A 16,158-nucleotide genomic window follows, 5' to 3' on the forward strand; every position below is an offset into this window, starting at 1 on the left:
TATTGTGTATCACAGATTTGCTCTGTTTGAATCATCATAGTTTCCCTGTAAGAGGAAATGATACCTGTCTACCAAGCTCTGATATCAGCGACTGTGAGGCTATTCTAGGCCAGTTTTGCTATGCCAGCTGTGTTTGGGATGAGGACATAACTCACATCTTCATGAGGAATTCTCTTCTTTCCTCTCAACTCAGGTAAGAAAGGGACAAATGTCTTGCTCCAAGACAGTTCCTGGAGCTGAGTCACCCTCAGTGCCAAAGAGAAAAGACATGACTAGGAAAGAAGCTCTCAACTTCAAAATCAGCACTGAAGAAATCCTGAAGACAGTCATTGGTAGGAGTTCTTCCAGCCTTCCATTGAGAACTGTCTCAGGACCAATAGAGGTACCAGCCCATAAAGTCTACCACAATGAGGCAAATGGAGTTTAATGGTAATAGCGTTGTGTGATGTAGAAAGCAGATCACTAAGTTGCTTCTAAAATTATAAAAGGCTTTCCTTAGGACAGTTTTACAATCTCTGCTATAACATGACACCATCTGAGTGTATAAATGCTCAACTAACAGCAAAGAGATTTCTGAAGAGCATTGATTTAAAGAAAGGCTTCAAGATTTTTTAGAAAGCAACAGAGAGTCCTGTGGCACCTTTAAGACTAACAGATGTATTGGAGCATAAGCTTTCGTGGGTGAATGTCCACTTCATCAGATGCATTTTTTAGAAAATTAAAAGAAAAAGCAGTCCCCCTGTCAGCAACTGCTGCTGTTGATAAAGTTCTGAAACTCTTGGCTAGCTGTAATTCTCAGATTTCTAGCATCAGTAAATATATTTACCATGTTCCTGAGTCAAGACACTGGAAAAAGTTACACACTTGGAAAAAACCACTTTGTGCATTTTGTTAAAGCAGCTGCTTCTTCCTGTCTGGTTCCAGGGAATTACCACTGCACAGTGATGAAATCAGTCTCTTCACTTCCCCAATGGGACTGTTACTATAGACAAATTTGACTAATTTGGAATATAACTTTAAAGACTCAACCCTGCAGGTGCTGAGCACTCTCATCTCCCACAGCCTTCAATGGGACATGAGGGTGCTTAGCACCTCTCCAGATGAAGCTCTAAGAAATCAAAGTTTCTTATTTGCCCATGTCTTCCTCATCACCATGTTTGACAGCCTATGTCACTGTTGAATATGTTTGTTTAAATAAGAACCAGGCTCTTTAATCCCAGCTTTCAGTCTGGTCTGCTCTCCTGAATTATGGTATGTAATCTCCCTTCCCGCTGTTTTAGAGACCTTTGTTACACCTTCCAACTATACATGCAAGGTGCATATTATAAGCTGTGAATATATACTATGCATCTTGTACAATACTCATGGGCTGTTTGTCAAGATGCCTCATGTATTTCAGGATGTAGAAAAATTATTTGGTAGTCTGTGATCATGTAATTAGACTATTGTAATACATGTGCACAGGGGGGCGGGAGGGGGAAGAGAGGCAGAATAAAGGTTCACATGGTATCTTAACTGTGACATTTCCTAATTTTTGAGAGCTTAACTAGAGCCATGAAGTCTTAACATTCTCCTAAAATAGGCTGGTTTTGTTGGTTTGTTTTTTGTTTTTATGGAATCCAGTAAAGCTGGTTAATACTTTGCGCTGTGAAGTAACTTATAACAGTACAGAGTTATTAGTTTATTATTTGCTTTACAATAGTGCCTAGAGGCCACAGTTAAGATCTGGTTGTAATCGATTGTGCTAAGCACTGTAAAAGACACAGTAAAAGGACAGTCACCATGCAAAAGTGCTCACAATCTAAATTAAGACAAAATGCAAGAGTGGATGTAACAAATAGGGCTATGTCTACACTAAAGAGTTTACAGCAGCATAGCTGTACTGATGCAGTTGCACCGATGTAAGATCTCTCATGTAGCCGCTCTGTGCAGACAGGAGAGAGCTCTCCTGTCGACATAGCTACCGCCACTCATTGGGGTGGATTAACTATGTCTGCGGGAGAGCTGTGAATATTCGTGCTTATGCTGGCGTAATTTATGTTGCTCAGGGGTGGTGGAATATTCACACTCCTGAGGGATGTAAATTTTTCCGACGTAAGTGATAGTGTAGACATAGTCTAGGAAAGAGCAAGAGAGAGAGGATAAGTGAAAGAGAATAAGGGCTGGTCTACACTGAAAACTTAACTTTGGCATAGCTACATCTCTCAGGGGTGTGAAAAATCCACACCCCTGAAAGACCTAGTTCTGCTGACCTAACACCGCTACCGCCTCTCAAGGAGATGGATTACCTATGCCAACAGGAGAACCCCTCCCATTAGCGCAGACAGTATCTACACTGAAGTGCTGCAGCTGTGCTGCTGTAATGTTTCAAGTACAGATAATCCCTGGGTGTAGACATACGTCAACACGGGTTAATGTAAGCCAATTATGTTCAAAGCAATGTGTGGGTATAAATTGCCACCATCAGTATAAGTGAGTGGAAAATTCTGAATCGGTGGTGTGTTGCACCTTCTTTGCATTTAATATGCACAGGTGTAAATGATGATACAGCATGCATGGCAGTGGTGACTTGAGACTGGTGTGTGCATTTTTCAGGTTCCTAGTGACTTTTAGGATTCTACAGCCTCCGATACTGTGATCCCTACTCACTTTTGTTTCATAGTCTGAGAATGCTTCTAACATTTCCAGGGAAATAAGAAGCCCATGGAGACATGAAATGTTGATAAAGTCCAGGAGCCTATTCTGCACTATGCCCAGTTACCATACTTGAGTTGATACTGTGTAAATGCAAGTGAGACTAGTTTGTGAAGCAGCCATCCGTCATGCAAACACCAAGACTTCATTATATCAAATTTTATTAAATATATACATGTTATTACTATTTAAACAGAACAGGTATCTTTCCAAGATCTGCAAACTTCTCTCTAGCTGTTGAGAGCTGCGGCAGAGCCTGTATTAATGCTAGTTTAAAAGCTGTAAGCTAATGCAGTGTCACTGAAGATGACACAGCACTGCCTTTGAAGGGCAAAACTTCATCAACTGTATCCATTAATTACAACACAATCAAACAAATATTTTCTGACAATAATATATTTATACACTTTTAAAATTTCCCAACTCTGTCCAGCTTGTTGGATGGAAGCAGAATTCTCTTATCTGTAGGATTCTGAAGTGCTGAAGAAGGGAATTCGTACCAGAAACATCGGACGTAAAAAGCCCTGACAAGGTAGAGAAGTGGGCACGTGAAGCAAAGAGAAAGATGCGTCCGTCTCCTCTGCTAATATCCAGCCAGGAGGTCTTCATTTTTTGGTTTGCTCAGGGTCCCAAGGCCTGTGCTCAGTGAGGATAATGCTTCCTATCAGTGCTTCCCCTTCCCATTACCTCTCCACTAAACTGGTAGGTCAGCTTCTTCTTGACCTTCTTGACTTCCCCCGTCTTGCCGTAGTTTCTCAGTGCCCGTGCCATCTTCTGGTAGGTCATTTTCTTGCGGTTGCCCTTCTGGATGCCCCAACGGTGTGCCAGTGCCTCTTTGTGTTTGGAGGAGAACTGAAAAGTGCCTTTTTCCTTGTCCACCCACCAGATGCTGTCCTTCATCTCTCCACTTCGAAGAAGGTCCAGAAGAAACTGATACAGACGGATTTTCTTCTTGCTGCCTGTGTGAGGGTCAGAGAGAGAAGGCAGTGGTGAAACAGCTTCATGGCTTCAAGTATGTAGCATGGAATGGGGAAACTTGCACAGTTCATACTGTTGTTTTTGCTAACATGCTATTTGAAGAAATTCTTCAATGTACAGCAGTTATAGAGATAGATGATGCTGGGATGTAGTGTGGCCTAGTGCACTGAGCACAGGTATAAGAGCTAGTAACTCCTTAGATCTAGCCCCAGCCCTGACACTGGTTTGTTCTGTGGTTTTGGGTAACTCAAGTGAGTTAGTGTCTGGTTTTTTTTCAGAGGTGTTGAGCATCTACAGTTCCTATCAACTTCAAGTGAAGCTGTAAGTGCTCAGCACTTCTGAAAATCAGACCCTTAAGCTCACTGCCTCAGTTTTCCCATCTATAAAATGGGGATAATATCTACTTTCCAGAGTTGTTGTGAGGATTAAAACCAGTGCACTACTTTCAACGTATAAATCTCTATATTAATGTTAGGTATTTATTACAGCAATAAGAAGTTAGAATAGGTAGGGCCAGGGGCCTAGGGCCCTGATCCAAAGTTCACTAAAGTCAGTGGAAAGACTCCCATTAATTTCAGTGAGGTTAGGATCAAGCCCTGTGAGAGGTGTGAAGGGCTGGTGGGTAGCAATCAAGTGTGGGTAACTAGCCAACACATTCTGTTTATAGACTGCATATAAGGGATGGGTTCTAAGTGCTTTTTAGAAAGGGATGGGGAGTCAGAGGGGTGGAGGCAGGTCAACTGTTCCAGAAAGCAGAGGCAGCAGAAGATCAACTTCTGGCAGAGGAAAGGAAGAAGGGGTGACTGAAATGAGGCCAGAATCAGCAGAGCAGAAAAGATAGGTATACAAGGAGAGATAAGATCAGAGCGAGAGAGATGGGGATGTAGCCACGAAGGTTTCAGAAGATAAGAAAGTGGGTGAGGAGCCAGAGGAAACTGAAGCTTCTAGGGGTTGGGTGAAGGGGCAAACACAGTTAATTCTTTCATACCATCTGTCAACATCATACCAACACAGTCTGCACGCTTGTGGCTCAATGCAGCCTCTCTGGGTTTACTGACCTGGCTCTCCATGTATAATTCCAGGACGTGGGTCCACACCATCAGTCTCCCCATCTGATACCTCCAAAGGGGGGCTCTGCCTCTCCATATCCTCCTCATCAGAGCTGGGCTGATGTGGAGAGGAATACGGTACGCAAATCCGAGGCAAATAGGAGACCTGTAGAAGAGGGGAAGAATGGTGTGGGGAGGAGAAAGTGACAGAGCAAGGGGCAAAAAATGAAAAGGGTAGGTGTGAGGGGAGATTAACAGAAAGGGAGGGAGAGAGTGACAGATGCATGAGATTATTTAAGATCATAAGTAGAGATTTAATTGCTGTCACTTAAATACAGTGTGGTTTAAACCTATTCAGAGGACCAATCAAGTTGAACAAAAACTGTCCTTAGCAGTCTTGGCCCATTTAAGAGGGGAAGGATGAAGCAGTGGAAGACAGAAGTGAGTTCTAGTTTAGGCCCTGCACAATCATGGCACCTCTTTGTGCCTTGGTTTCCTCACCTATACAAGGGAGATAATTTTCTCTAATCAGGTCTACATGCCCATCACTGTGGTATCTTCCTGCCTGCTAGGGGTGTGGTGGTGGATGTATTGCTTGTAAAGGAGATTCTTAGAGGGATGTGGCAATAGTCATGCAAAGTGTCTATTTTTCTGACAGGATGAGACTCCACCACTTTTCTAATGTGAAGACAGTATATTCATTTAACAGATGTCTTTGGGTGACAGATTATTCCTGTGGCTGGGATTTGCTGGGATGAGCTTTCTCCAGATAGACCTTCTGGGGAGGATTCACAACAATCACCTTTAAATGTGGGGGGAAAAACCCATGGTGCCTGTGATATAGTGGGGAAATACAGAAGCAGCACATTCCTTGGTGATTTCCTGGTCCTTGTTAACTTTCCCCAGTCCAGGGCCAACCTCTTATAGGATCTTTTTCTAAGTAAGACTTTCTGGGGCAGCCCCTTTAAAGTTGGCAATTCTAAATACTTGTAGCCACAAAGTAGCCATTTTAAAACTGACTGCTGTTTACTGTATCTTCTTCTTGTCTATCTGGTATATATCCGTTACTCTTTTGCCTTTGTTATTGCTGAAGAGATTGGGCACTGTGAGAAGGTTCTAACATTGCAGGAGCATATCCCACCTGAACTGGGGACAGCTCTCTCTGGTCCTCACCTGCTTTGAGGAGGGAGGATGCTCAACACTAAGGTGGGGGATGTACCATACTGGGTCAGATTTTGCACCACTTAGGTAATGTTAAATGGCTGGAATCAGACCCTAACTGGCCATCTGAGAATTCCCCAATGTAGACCTCTCACCTGGTGTAGAGCTGGTGTAGCCAGTTCCTATGCTAAATGCCTGGTGTTGGAGGTATGTCAATTACAGGGTGAAGTGTACTTCTGCTCTGCCAATACTTAACTGACATGTGATCCCTTGGCATGAGCTAGTGCAGACCTTTACATCAGGGCTGGTGCAGATGGATCTTGGGAATGCGAGAACTGCTCTTTGATTGCCACCCCCACCCCTTGTGCCAAACAGAGCTCTGTGCAGGAGAAAATATGGGCACTGTCTCCTCATGCTTTTGTGATAGTGAGACCATGAGGTATATTTCATCCTCCTGTGAATCGCATGGAAGTCAGGCAGGCAAGGTACAGAGACCATGCAAGAGGTTAACAATAAGGAAACCTCTCCTCTGCCACCAATGGAGGGACATTGCTGTGTGGGTCCAAATAGTGCAGGAGGTAGAGGAGTAAGGAGGTCACTTCTTCCACTCCCCCCAAAACACCACATCTTATATGATGCTGGTGAAATGTGCTAAACTGATAACCCAGGAGACTGAAGGCCTCTTGAACTACCCTCCCTTCCCTCCAGCACTGTGTGGGAGAAAGGTGTTCTGCGTATGACTCCCTCAGCGCAGGGTTAGGTGATGGGTGGGGGGGAAGTGCATGGTCTGTTCATGACTCACAGTGCCCAGTCTGGGGTCAAACACTGAATGACTGGTACTTTTCTGATGAGTCTCAAACCATCCTGAAATGTCCCAATAAGGAGTGTGCAAGTGGATTGGTTGAAGGGTGCAGTGGCTGGCGGTTAGTGAGTTGGCAGATTGGCTGGAGGCGAGCATGGCAGGAAGGGCCGTGATTGGGTAAGAGTGTGTGTAAGTTTCCTGTCAGATGCCCCAGAGTGAAACTCCAAACCTCACCACAGAGTCACCTTAAGTGTTTTACAGTTGAACAAACTGCAACTTCAAGGATGAGAAGGAAGGGAGAGGTGGGGGTGGGGGTGGGAGTGGGAAATAAGTAGATGGGAGAGAAATGGGGAATGGTACCTCTGGAGGGAGAAGGGGGAGGTGGTGAGTGTGATACCAAAAGGGGGAAAGAGGACAAAACTAAACAATGCCCCTGGAGGGGGGAAAAGAGCATGGGATGGTGCTGTGGGAGAGGAAGGATGAATGATTCCTCAAGAAAGGGGAAGGGATAAGATGTGGATAGTGCCTCAGGAGGCAGAATGAGTTTCTCCCATACTATATATACTTTCCATATCTGTTATATTTTTGGTAACACATATTGCACCGCTGTGTGACATTCAGAATATGTGATATGTACGATATCCTGAAAATATTACACAATGAGTCACTTTTCCTGTTGGGGTGCTTGCAGAGGCAGATGATTAATGCAATCGTGGAGAGGGGAGGTCTTAGAAACTGCTGGCTACTTTCCACAATCTGTTACTACCTAAGTATTCCTGCTCTTTATTTGTTTTTCCTCTGTCCACTCTTCTTCTTTCCTTCTTCTTCCACACAGCCTTTTCTTTTCCTTACAGTGTTGTCTGCTGAGAGCTGTTATGGACAAGCTAAGTAAACTTTCTTAAGAAGACCTGTCCAAGGACAATCTGGAACTCAGATTTGGTCTAACAAAATAATGGGACTGTTCCAGTTTTTTTTGGTAGCTAACTTCTTGTATGTCCCTCCCTCAATAACAAACTACTGCTTTGATCTCACATGACTGTAGCGACTAGCACATTCAGCATGAGGATGAAAGTCAGCCTCCTGCTTCTTCTGTTTCCTTGAAAATGCCTTGTAACAGTAGTTGTATGATGACTGCCATCTGCCCCAACACTTAGGGGGATTAAACCACTGCGCTCAGCACTAAATGCACGAGCTGCTATAGCTTGAGCTAAAGTGTGACGCAGTAGGGAGCGGGGCGGATTGACCTGGGATTGTCGTCTAGTTTTACTGGGACTGTCCGCATTGGGGATGGGATAGCAGGGGATGATTTTACTTGAGAGTTATCTGAGCTTGTAACCTGAGCCAGGAGGGGGGTGGTGCCTGGTGACACCTTTGCCCGGGAAACTGGACAAAGGGAGGGGAGGAGCTGGGGGAAGGGGGAGAGAGATGGCTAGAGGGGGGTTGGTTTTCAGTTTTGGGCTGGATGGTGAAATGCAGGGAACCCCAAAGCTGGGGTCTAAGCTCCCTACTCCCCCCCCCCCCCGAAGGACTTGACTGAGGGGTCCTGGTTATACCTACATGCTCTGCTTGGGACTGTGTTCCTGTCATCTAATAAACCTTCTGTTTTACTGGCTGGCTGAGAGTCACGGTGAATCGGAGGAAGAGGGGTGCAGGGCCCTGACTTCCCCCCACTCTGTGACATAAAGCTCCCTAACTGGGAACTGTAACACTCATAGCCTCTTCACAGAAGGAGCTCTGTAAACCACATTCACCAGTAAGTTACAGCTGCATTCCAGAGTACTCTTTGAGGAGAAAATAGAAATGTAATGCTGGAAGGAACCTTGAGAAGTCATCAAGTCCATCCCCTTGTGCTGAGGCAGGACCAAGTAAACCTAGACCATCCCTGACAGGTGTTTGTCCAACTAGTTCTTAAAAACCTCCAGTGATGGGGATTCCACAACCTCCCTTGGGAAGTCTATTCCAGAACTTAACTACCCTGGTACTTAGAAATTTTTTTCCGAATATGTAACCTAAATCTCCCTTGCTGTAGATTAAGCCCATTACTTCTTGTTCTACCATCAGTGGACATGTTGACCACCATCCTCTTTATAACAGTCCTTAACATATCAGGAAGACAGGTCCCAGCTCAGTCTGTTTTTCTCAAGACTAAACATGCCCAGTGGTTATTGTTGTTTTTTAACCTCCCCTTATAAGTCAGGTTTTCTAAACCTTTTATCATTTTTGTTGGTCACCTCTGGACTCTCCAATTTATCCATAGCTCTCCTAAAGTGTGGATCCAAGAACTAGACACAGTTCTCCAGCTGAGGATTTACCAGTGCCGAGTACAGCAGGACAATTATCTCCTCTGTCTTACATATGACACTCATTATTATACCCCAGAATTATATTAGCCTTTTTCACAACTGCTTCACCTTGCTGACTCACATTCAATTTGTGATCTACCATAACCCCCAGACTCTTTTCAGCAGTACTAAATAAATATGGAGCTATACCTATCTCATAGAACTGAAAGGACCTTGAAAGGTCATCAAGTCCATTCCCCTGCCTTCACTAGCAGGACCAAGTACTATCCCTGACAGTTCCTCCCCACCCCCAATTACTACCGCCTCACCAATTATTGCCCATCTTGTGCATTTGATTTTTTCCCTTCCTAAGTGTAGTACTTTGCATTTGTCTTTACTGAATTTCATCTCGTTGATTTCATACCAATTCTCTAAACTATCAAGGTCATTTTGAAATTTAATCCTTGCCTCTAAAGTGTTTGCAACCCCTCCCAGCTTGATGTCTAAAGATTTTATAAGTATGCTCTCTACTCCATTATCCAAGTCATTAATGAAATTATTGAATAGTGCCAGTCCTAAGCCTGACCCCTTCAAGACCACACTAGATATGTGCTCCCAGTTTGACAGCGAACCATTAATAACTACTTTTTGAGTTCAGTTTTTCAACCAGTTCTGCATCCACTTTATAATAATTTCACCTAGACCACATTCCCGTAATTTGCTTATGTGAATGTCATGTGGGGCTGTGTTAAAAGCCTTGCTAAAATGAAGATATCACATCTATTGCTTCCTTCCTATCCACTAAGCCAGTAACCCTGTTAAAGAAAGCAATTAGGTTGATTTGGCATGATTTGTTCTTAACATCCATGCTGGCTATTCCTTATAACCCTATTATCCTCTAAGTCAGGTGCTCTCAAACTTCGTAGCACTGCAACCCCCTTCTCAGAACAAAAATTACTACATGACCCCAGTAGGGGGGACTGAATCCTGAGCCTGCCCAAGCCCCGCGGGGAGGGTGGGAAGCCCAAGCCCCACTGCCCTGGGGGAAGGGGGTAAAGCCGAAGCCCCTGGGCTTCAGCCCAGGTAGGGGGCCTGTAACCTGAGCTCCGCCACCCAAGGCTGAAGTCCTCTGGCCTCGACTTCATCTCTGTGTGATGGGGCTCAGACTTTGGTAAATCTAACCCAGCCCTGGCTACCACATTAAAATGGAGTCCCAATCCACTTTGGGGTCCCTGCCCACACAGTTTGAGAACCGCTACTCTAAGTGCTTACATATTGATTGTTTGTTAATTTTTTCCAATATCTTTCTGGATATCGAAGTTAGGCTGCCTGGTCTATAATTCTCTGGGTTTTCTTTGTTCCCCTTTTTAAAGATAGGTACGGTGTTTGCCCTTCTCAGGTCTTCTTGGACCTCACACATCCTCCATGAGTTCTCAAAGATAATTGCAAAGGGTTCTGAGATTGCTTCAGCTAGTTCCCTAAGTACCATAGGATGATTTTCATCAGGCCCTGTCATCCTTAATAGATCTAATTTGTCTATTCCGTAACCTGTTCTTTCCCTGTTTTGGCTTCCATGGACGGAATTAGCCCTATCACCTCTGTACTGAAATGCCAGACAAGGCGCGGATGGGTGAGTGGAACAAAGCAGCGGGATGGGCAAAATCTCCTTCTCTGCCGCCATTCGGTGATGTTTACAAGGAAACAAAGTGGGGTCAATGCTCATTCTCAGCCTTCGGATGGACATAATGGTCAGTCACTGCATTTCAGCAGCTTGTCTAAATGCTGGAACTGGAACAGCTTGAAGCTCCTCACAGAGTGGTGTCCCACGCATTTTTTTTCCCTGTCTTTTTGTCAGTACCTGATTCTGTTTGTTTGCATCTGCACCCTATAGTCTACATTTCACATACTATTGTTGTGTTTGCTGTGTGGTAGATTTTGAGGCTTTGCAGTGGATGAGTTTCCTGTTGGAAGAAAAATTAGCCACATAGATGCAGGGTATTTTCTCCTAGGCTGTTTAATTAAAACAATATACATACACAAGTCCTATTTACTCTGAGCATTAATGGCATAAACAGCTAAGGGGCTTCCATCAGTTATGTAATGCATTAGGAAGTGGGTGGGTCCTTAATTTTAAATGTTTGCTAAAGTGTTACAAGGGATGGGTGAGTGTTGAAAATCATCAGAACATGTGTTTCATAATTTATGGTCAGCCCTACACGGCAATTCCATCTGCAAAACCTCAGCTAAGACACCATTGTGTCCATGTCTATAGAACTGCCTTGGAGCCAGGGCTTCCAGGATCTGTGGCTTTCAGAACAGCCTGCCAGGTAGACTGCATTCAAGTCAGGGACCTCAGGGTTTGCAGCTCCAGGGCAACCTGCCAAGTATACTACCCCAGAGCTGGGGCTCCATTCTCATTTGTGGAGAAATTTGAAATATTTGATTTATGTTGATGTTCCAAATTGGAACGAAGCCAAATATCAAAATCCTCTACGAAACAGAATGACCCTTTCTCTACACAGCTCTAAAAAATCACACTTCCTTTAGCAGTGAAAAGACAGCCTGTGAGCCGCCATCCAGACAAATGTGCTTAACCAACACTTCTCCTTAGCGTGGTTGCTGTAGCCAGCCCTTCTGTGGGACTCTAGGCTAGGCTTTCTGTTTAACCCTTTCCTTAGGGAGTTTTATGTCAAGATCCATAACTTGTACCCTGCATTTCACTAACACCTTTGGCAAAACACTGCTCAGTCTCTGATGCCTCTTGTTCCATGCTCTTTACTGTCATCCTATATTCTGTGCAAAAGGTGACAACCATACCTGGTGGTTGAGGCCAATATGTGTGGTTGGGATCCCCGAGTCTAGGACATGCATCTGCTCAAACTCCATGTGCCGATAGAGCTGTTGCAGCTGAGGTGGCTGTACGCTCTGGAGTTCTGTAAACTGGTTGTCCCCGAAGTTCTCAAACTCACTGTGCATGTGGTGTGGGTGATACTCCCAGTAATGGTCTAAAAGAAATGGAACAATTCTCTGTTAATATAGAGGTAAGAAACATGCAGCATTCATCAAACCTTTTCACTCCTTGTTCCCCCTCTCCCCATGTAGTGACCAGACCCCTAAATAACACTCTACATAGCTCATCCTGCCTGTGAACAACGTCTCCTCATCTCCAAGATGGCCTTGATGGGGGCCAATCATCCTATGGCAACTTTCAGTAGAATGATACCATCAGACAGACACCTAATAGGTCTCAAAGGGAATATATTATATGTTGCAGAAATGGTAAATGCTGACCCTTTGCTCTGTGGACAAAAGGTAAAGTTGTTTCTTTTAGGGCCAAGTAAATTTTTTTTAATTTCACCCAGGGGCTAGTATGTTGCAATAATTTTTCTTGCCTCTCAATGTCATCACAGTCTTCCTCATTGTGGGGTGAGGAGGAGAGAGAAAAAAAATTACAGATTGCTCCCCACAAATAATCTTTTCCATTTTCCACTTGGCCCCATCACATCTATATGTTGCAGAAAGACCATGGTGAACTGCTAGAGTCGGCATGGAACCATGCCTCACTATACCACACACACACACACACACACACACACACACACACACACACACACACACACACACACACACACACATGCATATACACAATCTTACAAGATGAGATGGGGAAGAGGAGCTATTGGTGAGTCCTGTTTACTTTGTTGTACTGTGGGCCTAAATTCTGAGGCAAGCCCCCCTCATTTCTGTAGCATGGCAGTGCTAAATTCTGTGGCACACTAGAAATTTCTGTGACAGATTCAGATACATTCAAAAAGGGGTTGTTGGTTTTTTTTTAATTAAAAAGATTAAGGCAACCAGTACACTATTTCTTGCATTATTTATCTTGAACTTAAAGTCAACACAGGTCTCAATTTTGGATTATTGTTCAGTTTATGCTGCCCCAAATTTTCAGTGTGCTGCAGAATTTTGTATTGGTGATGCATAATTTAGAATCTGCCAAGGGACAGCCGGAGGCTTTGCAAGCTCCATTTCACTCTCAGTCAATAATTATAAGCACAAATTTGGGTGTACTCAGGTTTTAAAATCTAGCACTAACTCTCTGAATTGATGGGGTTTCCACCATGTCCCTTGACAGTATTCCACCATCTAATATGTCCAATTGTCAAAAAGCCCTTCCTGATATTCACCCTGAATTTTCCCTTTCTTACTTATACCCCGTTACTCCTTGTTCTAGCCCCTTGTACTATTTAAAATCATTTGTCTCACCCTTCACATATTTGCAGACTGCTATTATGTGCCCTTTCAACATACTTTTAATTGTCACTTAGCCTAGCTGTATATACTTAGCTCTCTTAATCTTTCTATATAAATCAGTATTTCCAGCCCCCTAATCATGCTTTTGCTCTTCTCAGAATTCCCTCCCATTTGTCAACATCTTTCTGATATGTGGTGGATAGAACTGTTCCAAGTGTAGTTGCATTAAAGTCAGAATGAGAGGGACAACTGGTCCTTGTTCTGTGATGTGATGTCATTGTACGTGACTGTATCTAGGTACTTATGTCATCCATCAGCAAAGTATCTGAGCACTCTCCAAGTATCAAAAGCAGAAATAAGAATAATAGTCTCACTTTTCCTTCAGACTGAGAAGGGAGAGAAGCTTAATCAGTTTATAGGGTTTTGGGGACTGGGGTTGTTTAGAATTGTCGCTTGTTCGTGTGTATGTGAGTAAATGTGTTTGTTTCTGGGTGTAGCTGCATGAAGAACTTACTGAGATAAAGCTAAATGGAAAAGATGAGTTTTGTATTTAGTTCTGAATGTAGTGAGGTTTGTGCTCATTCTTTTCTTTCAGGAGTGAGTTCCTTAGTCTAGCCCCAGCTCCTGTGAAAGTTGTCTCCTACTGTCATGAGCTTCTCCCATGGTTTGATGGTTTCATTGTTCTAGTCTAACATAGCTGTCACGGGAGATCGTGGTCACAGTGGGAGAGGCAGTCTCTCTAGTAGCTAGGGTCAATCCCATGGACAGCTTTCAAAATCAGAACACTAACTTTGAATTGGATTCTGCATTCACGGGGGAGCCAGTGCAGAGATTAGAACCCCAGGATGATGTGTTCACAGCAACATGTGCTGCTATGGCAGAGGAGAAGTGGGGAGGGGGGGGTTGGGGTATGACTACATCGCAATCACAGTGTGATTGCAGCTCAAGTAGATGTACCCGAGGTAGCTCGGGTATGGGAGCAGTGAAGCCTCGGCAGCACAAGCTGTACAAGCCCACCTGGAACCCTGCGTAATTTCTCAAGGGGCAAGCACGCGCTGCCGCAGCTTCGCTGCTCCAGGACCCAAGCTAGCTAGATTAAAGCTAGCTCAGGTATGTCTACTTCAGCTGCAGTCACACCCTGTGATTGCAGTGTAAACATACCCTTTGCCCCCTTTGTGACAGTGGCAAAGGTCTGTAGAAATTATTTCTCTGGGTCTGTTTGTATCAAATGATTTTTGGCCACCCATACTTGTTTTCTTCCTTTCTACTTTTTCTATCACAGGTCATTCACGTCAATATGTGTGGGAGGGGATGCTTGGTAGTCTATAGCAGTAGTCAAGGAGTAGTTGTGTTGCCTCACTAATTCTACTGCTTGGGCTCTTCGTTTTTCTGTAAGCAAGGTCTGAAATTTGGCAAGGTCCAACAGTTTACGCATTTTCAGAGGGGAAACATGAGGGTGATTGTTTCTTGCCTTGCAATGTGAGAGTGTTTTATTTATACCTGGAAGAGGAAGTGGTCTGAGTAGGATATTAGGATGGCTCCTGCCATTTTTTTAATGTTAAAATCTAACATCAGAATCCAGTCCAGGGTATGACGGGCTGTGTGAGAGTGTGGGTCCATAGGTTACCTAAGGTGGAATGTTCCAATAGGAGGGTTTGGGCTATCCTATCAGAGGATTATTTGTCTAGTTAGAAGATTGAGCCTTTTGTTTTCACATGCAGACTTAGTCACAATGATCCATTCACCAGTTTCACCAGTTTAGATTGTCACAACACATTCTACTTAGGATTGACCACGGATGTTCCAATTGATCCAACAGGCGGCAGTCCACCTTTTGGGTGACAAACTGATGAGAGCATAGTAAACAGTGCTCTGCGCTGGCTCCTCAGCCTGTTCTGGATCTGCTTGAGGGGTCTAGTGTTAATCTTTAAAAAACCCTCAATAGGCTGGGGCTGACTTTTTTCAAAGACCACCTCTCTGCAACCCAATGTAATAACTAAGATTAGCAAGGATGCCGTAACTGACCCCAGGATGAAACTCTGGGTGTCCTCAGTGTCAAGTCCTCATCTGTGGAACTTCCCACCATCAGTAACCATGGCTACCAAAGAGGTAACGAGTTATGCTTCATACATGTGCAGCATTTGTAATCTTCATTCCTAAATAGGAACATTGTGAGTGCTTCCCAGCAGGCTTCCTTGAATCCTTCTGTAGCCATTTTTCATAGCAATTGTTTCTTCTATATTTCAGGATGGCTCTTCATTTGTTGGAACTCCTGTCAAAGCCTCTGCTACCTCTAGAACTTCCTTGTTAAGGCTCTTCTTGACAGCTAGATTAACTTTTAGAATGCTATTAATTCCCACCCCTTTAATCACTGTCACCTGGCCTATTCAACAATGAATTCCATTTTTATTTGAATGGTGTAACAAGTGGTGCCATTGTCTCCATCAGGGCATCAAAGTCTATGACTGGAGCTGGCTCCTACAGCTTGAAGAGAAAAGAGCCCTTAGGAAGCAAGCAGCTCCCAACCAAGATACGTACATTTGCAATAACTGCCAAAGATCATGCAAATCTGATCGACTATTGGACTATTCAGTCACATGAGACATTGCAAATCGTCTATCTACATCATAGGCTGCAATTCCCACTGTCTCTTCAGAGACGAAAGGATGCCAACAACACAACACATGTTACTGAAGTACTATAAGAAAGTAGCTGCAATTCAGATATGATGATGATGATGATAATTATGCACCATCTCGGGAGTTACCACACTGACCACATGCCACAGATAGGTAACAAACCTGCACCAGGTCATAAGTTAACGTAACACAATACTGTACCCACATGCATAATACTGCTCCCATGTATGCAACAACCCTTGTGAAGGGAGGACAGTCCCTATTTCTTTTTAGTGAATTATTTATCAATCAATTCTGCT

The 16,158-nt window shown here is 43.9% G+C and overlaps 1 protein-coding gene across 1 annotated transcript in view; it reads right to left on the minus strand.

Moving 5' to 3' along the window:
• Nucleotides 1-2,838: 2,838 nt before the first annotated feature.
• SPI1 (Spi-1 proto-oncogene) overlaps nt 2,839-16,158 on the minus strand; it is a 30,240-nt gene continuing 16,920 nt past the window's right edge. Inside the window, exons 3-5 of the mRNA XM_005302317.4 lie at nt 11,784-11,971; nt 4,731-4,887; nt 2,839-3,653 (exon numbers count right to left, since the gene is read on the minus strand). Of these exons, the coding sequence (XP_005302374.1) occupies nt 3,337-3,653; nt 4,731-4,887; nt 11,784-11,971 (662 nt within the window). The 3' untranslated portion in view covers nt 2,839-3,336. The remainder of the gene's footprint in view (nt 3,654-4,730; nt 4,888-11,783; nt 11,972-16,158) is intronic.

Source organism: Chrysemys picta, chromosome 4, assembly GCF_011386835.1.
Source record: "Chrysemys picta bellii isolate R12L10 chromosome 4, ASM1138683v2, whole genome shotgun sequence".
Lineage (NCBI taxonomy): Eukaryota > Metazoa > Chordata > Testudines > Emydidae > Chrysemys > Chrysemys picta.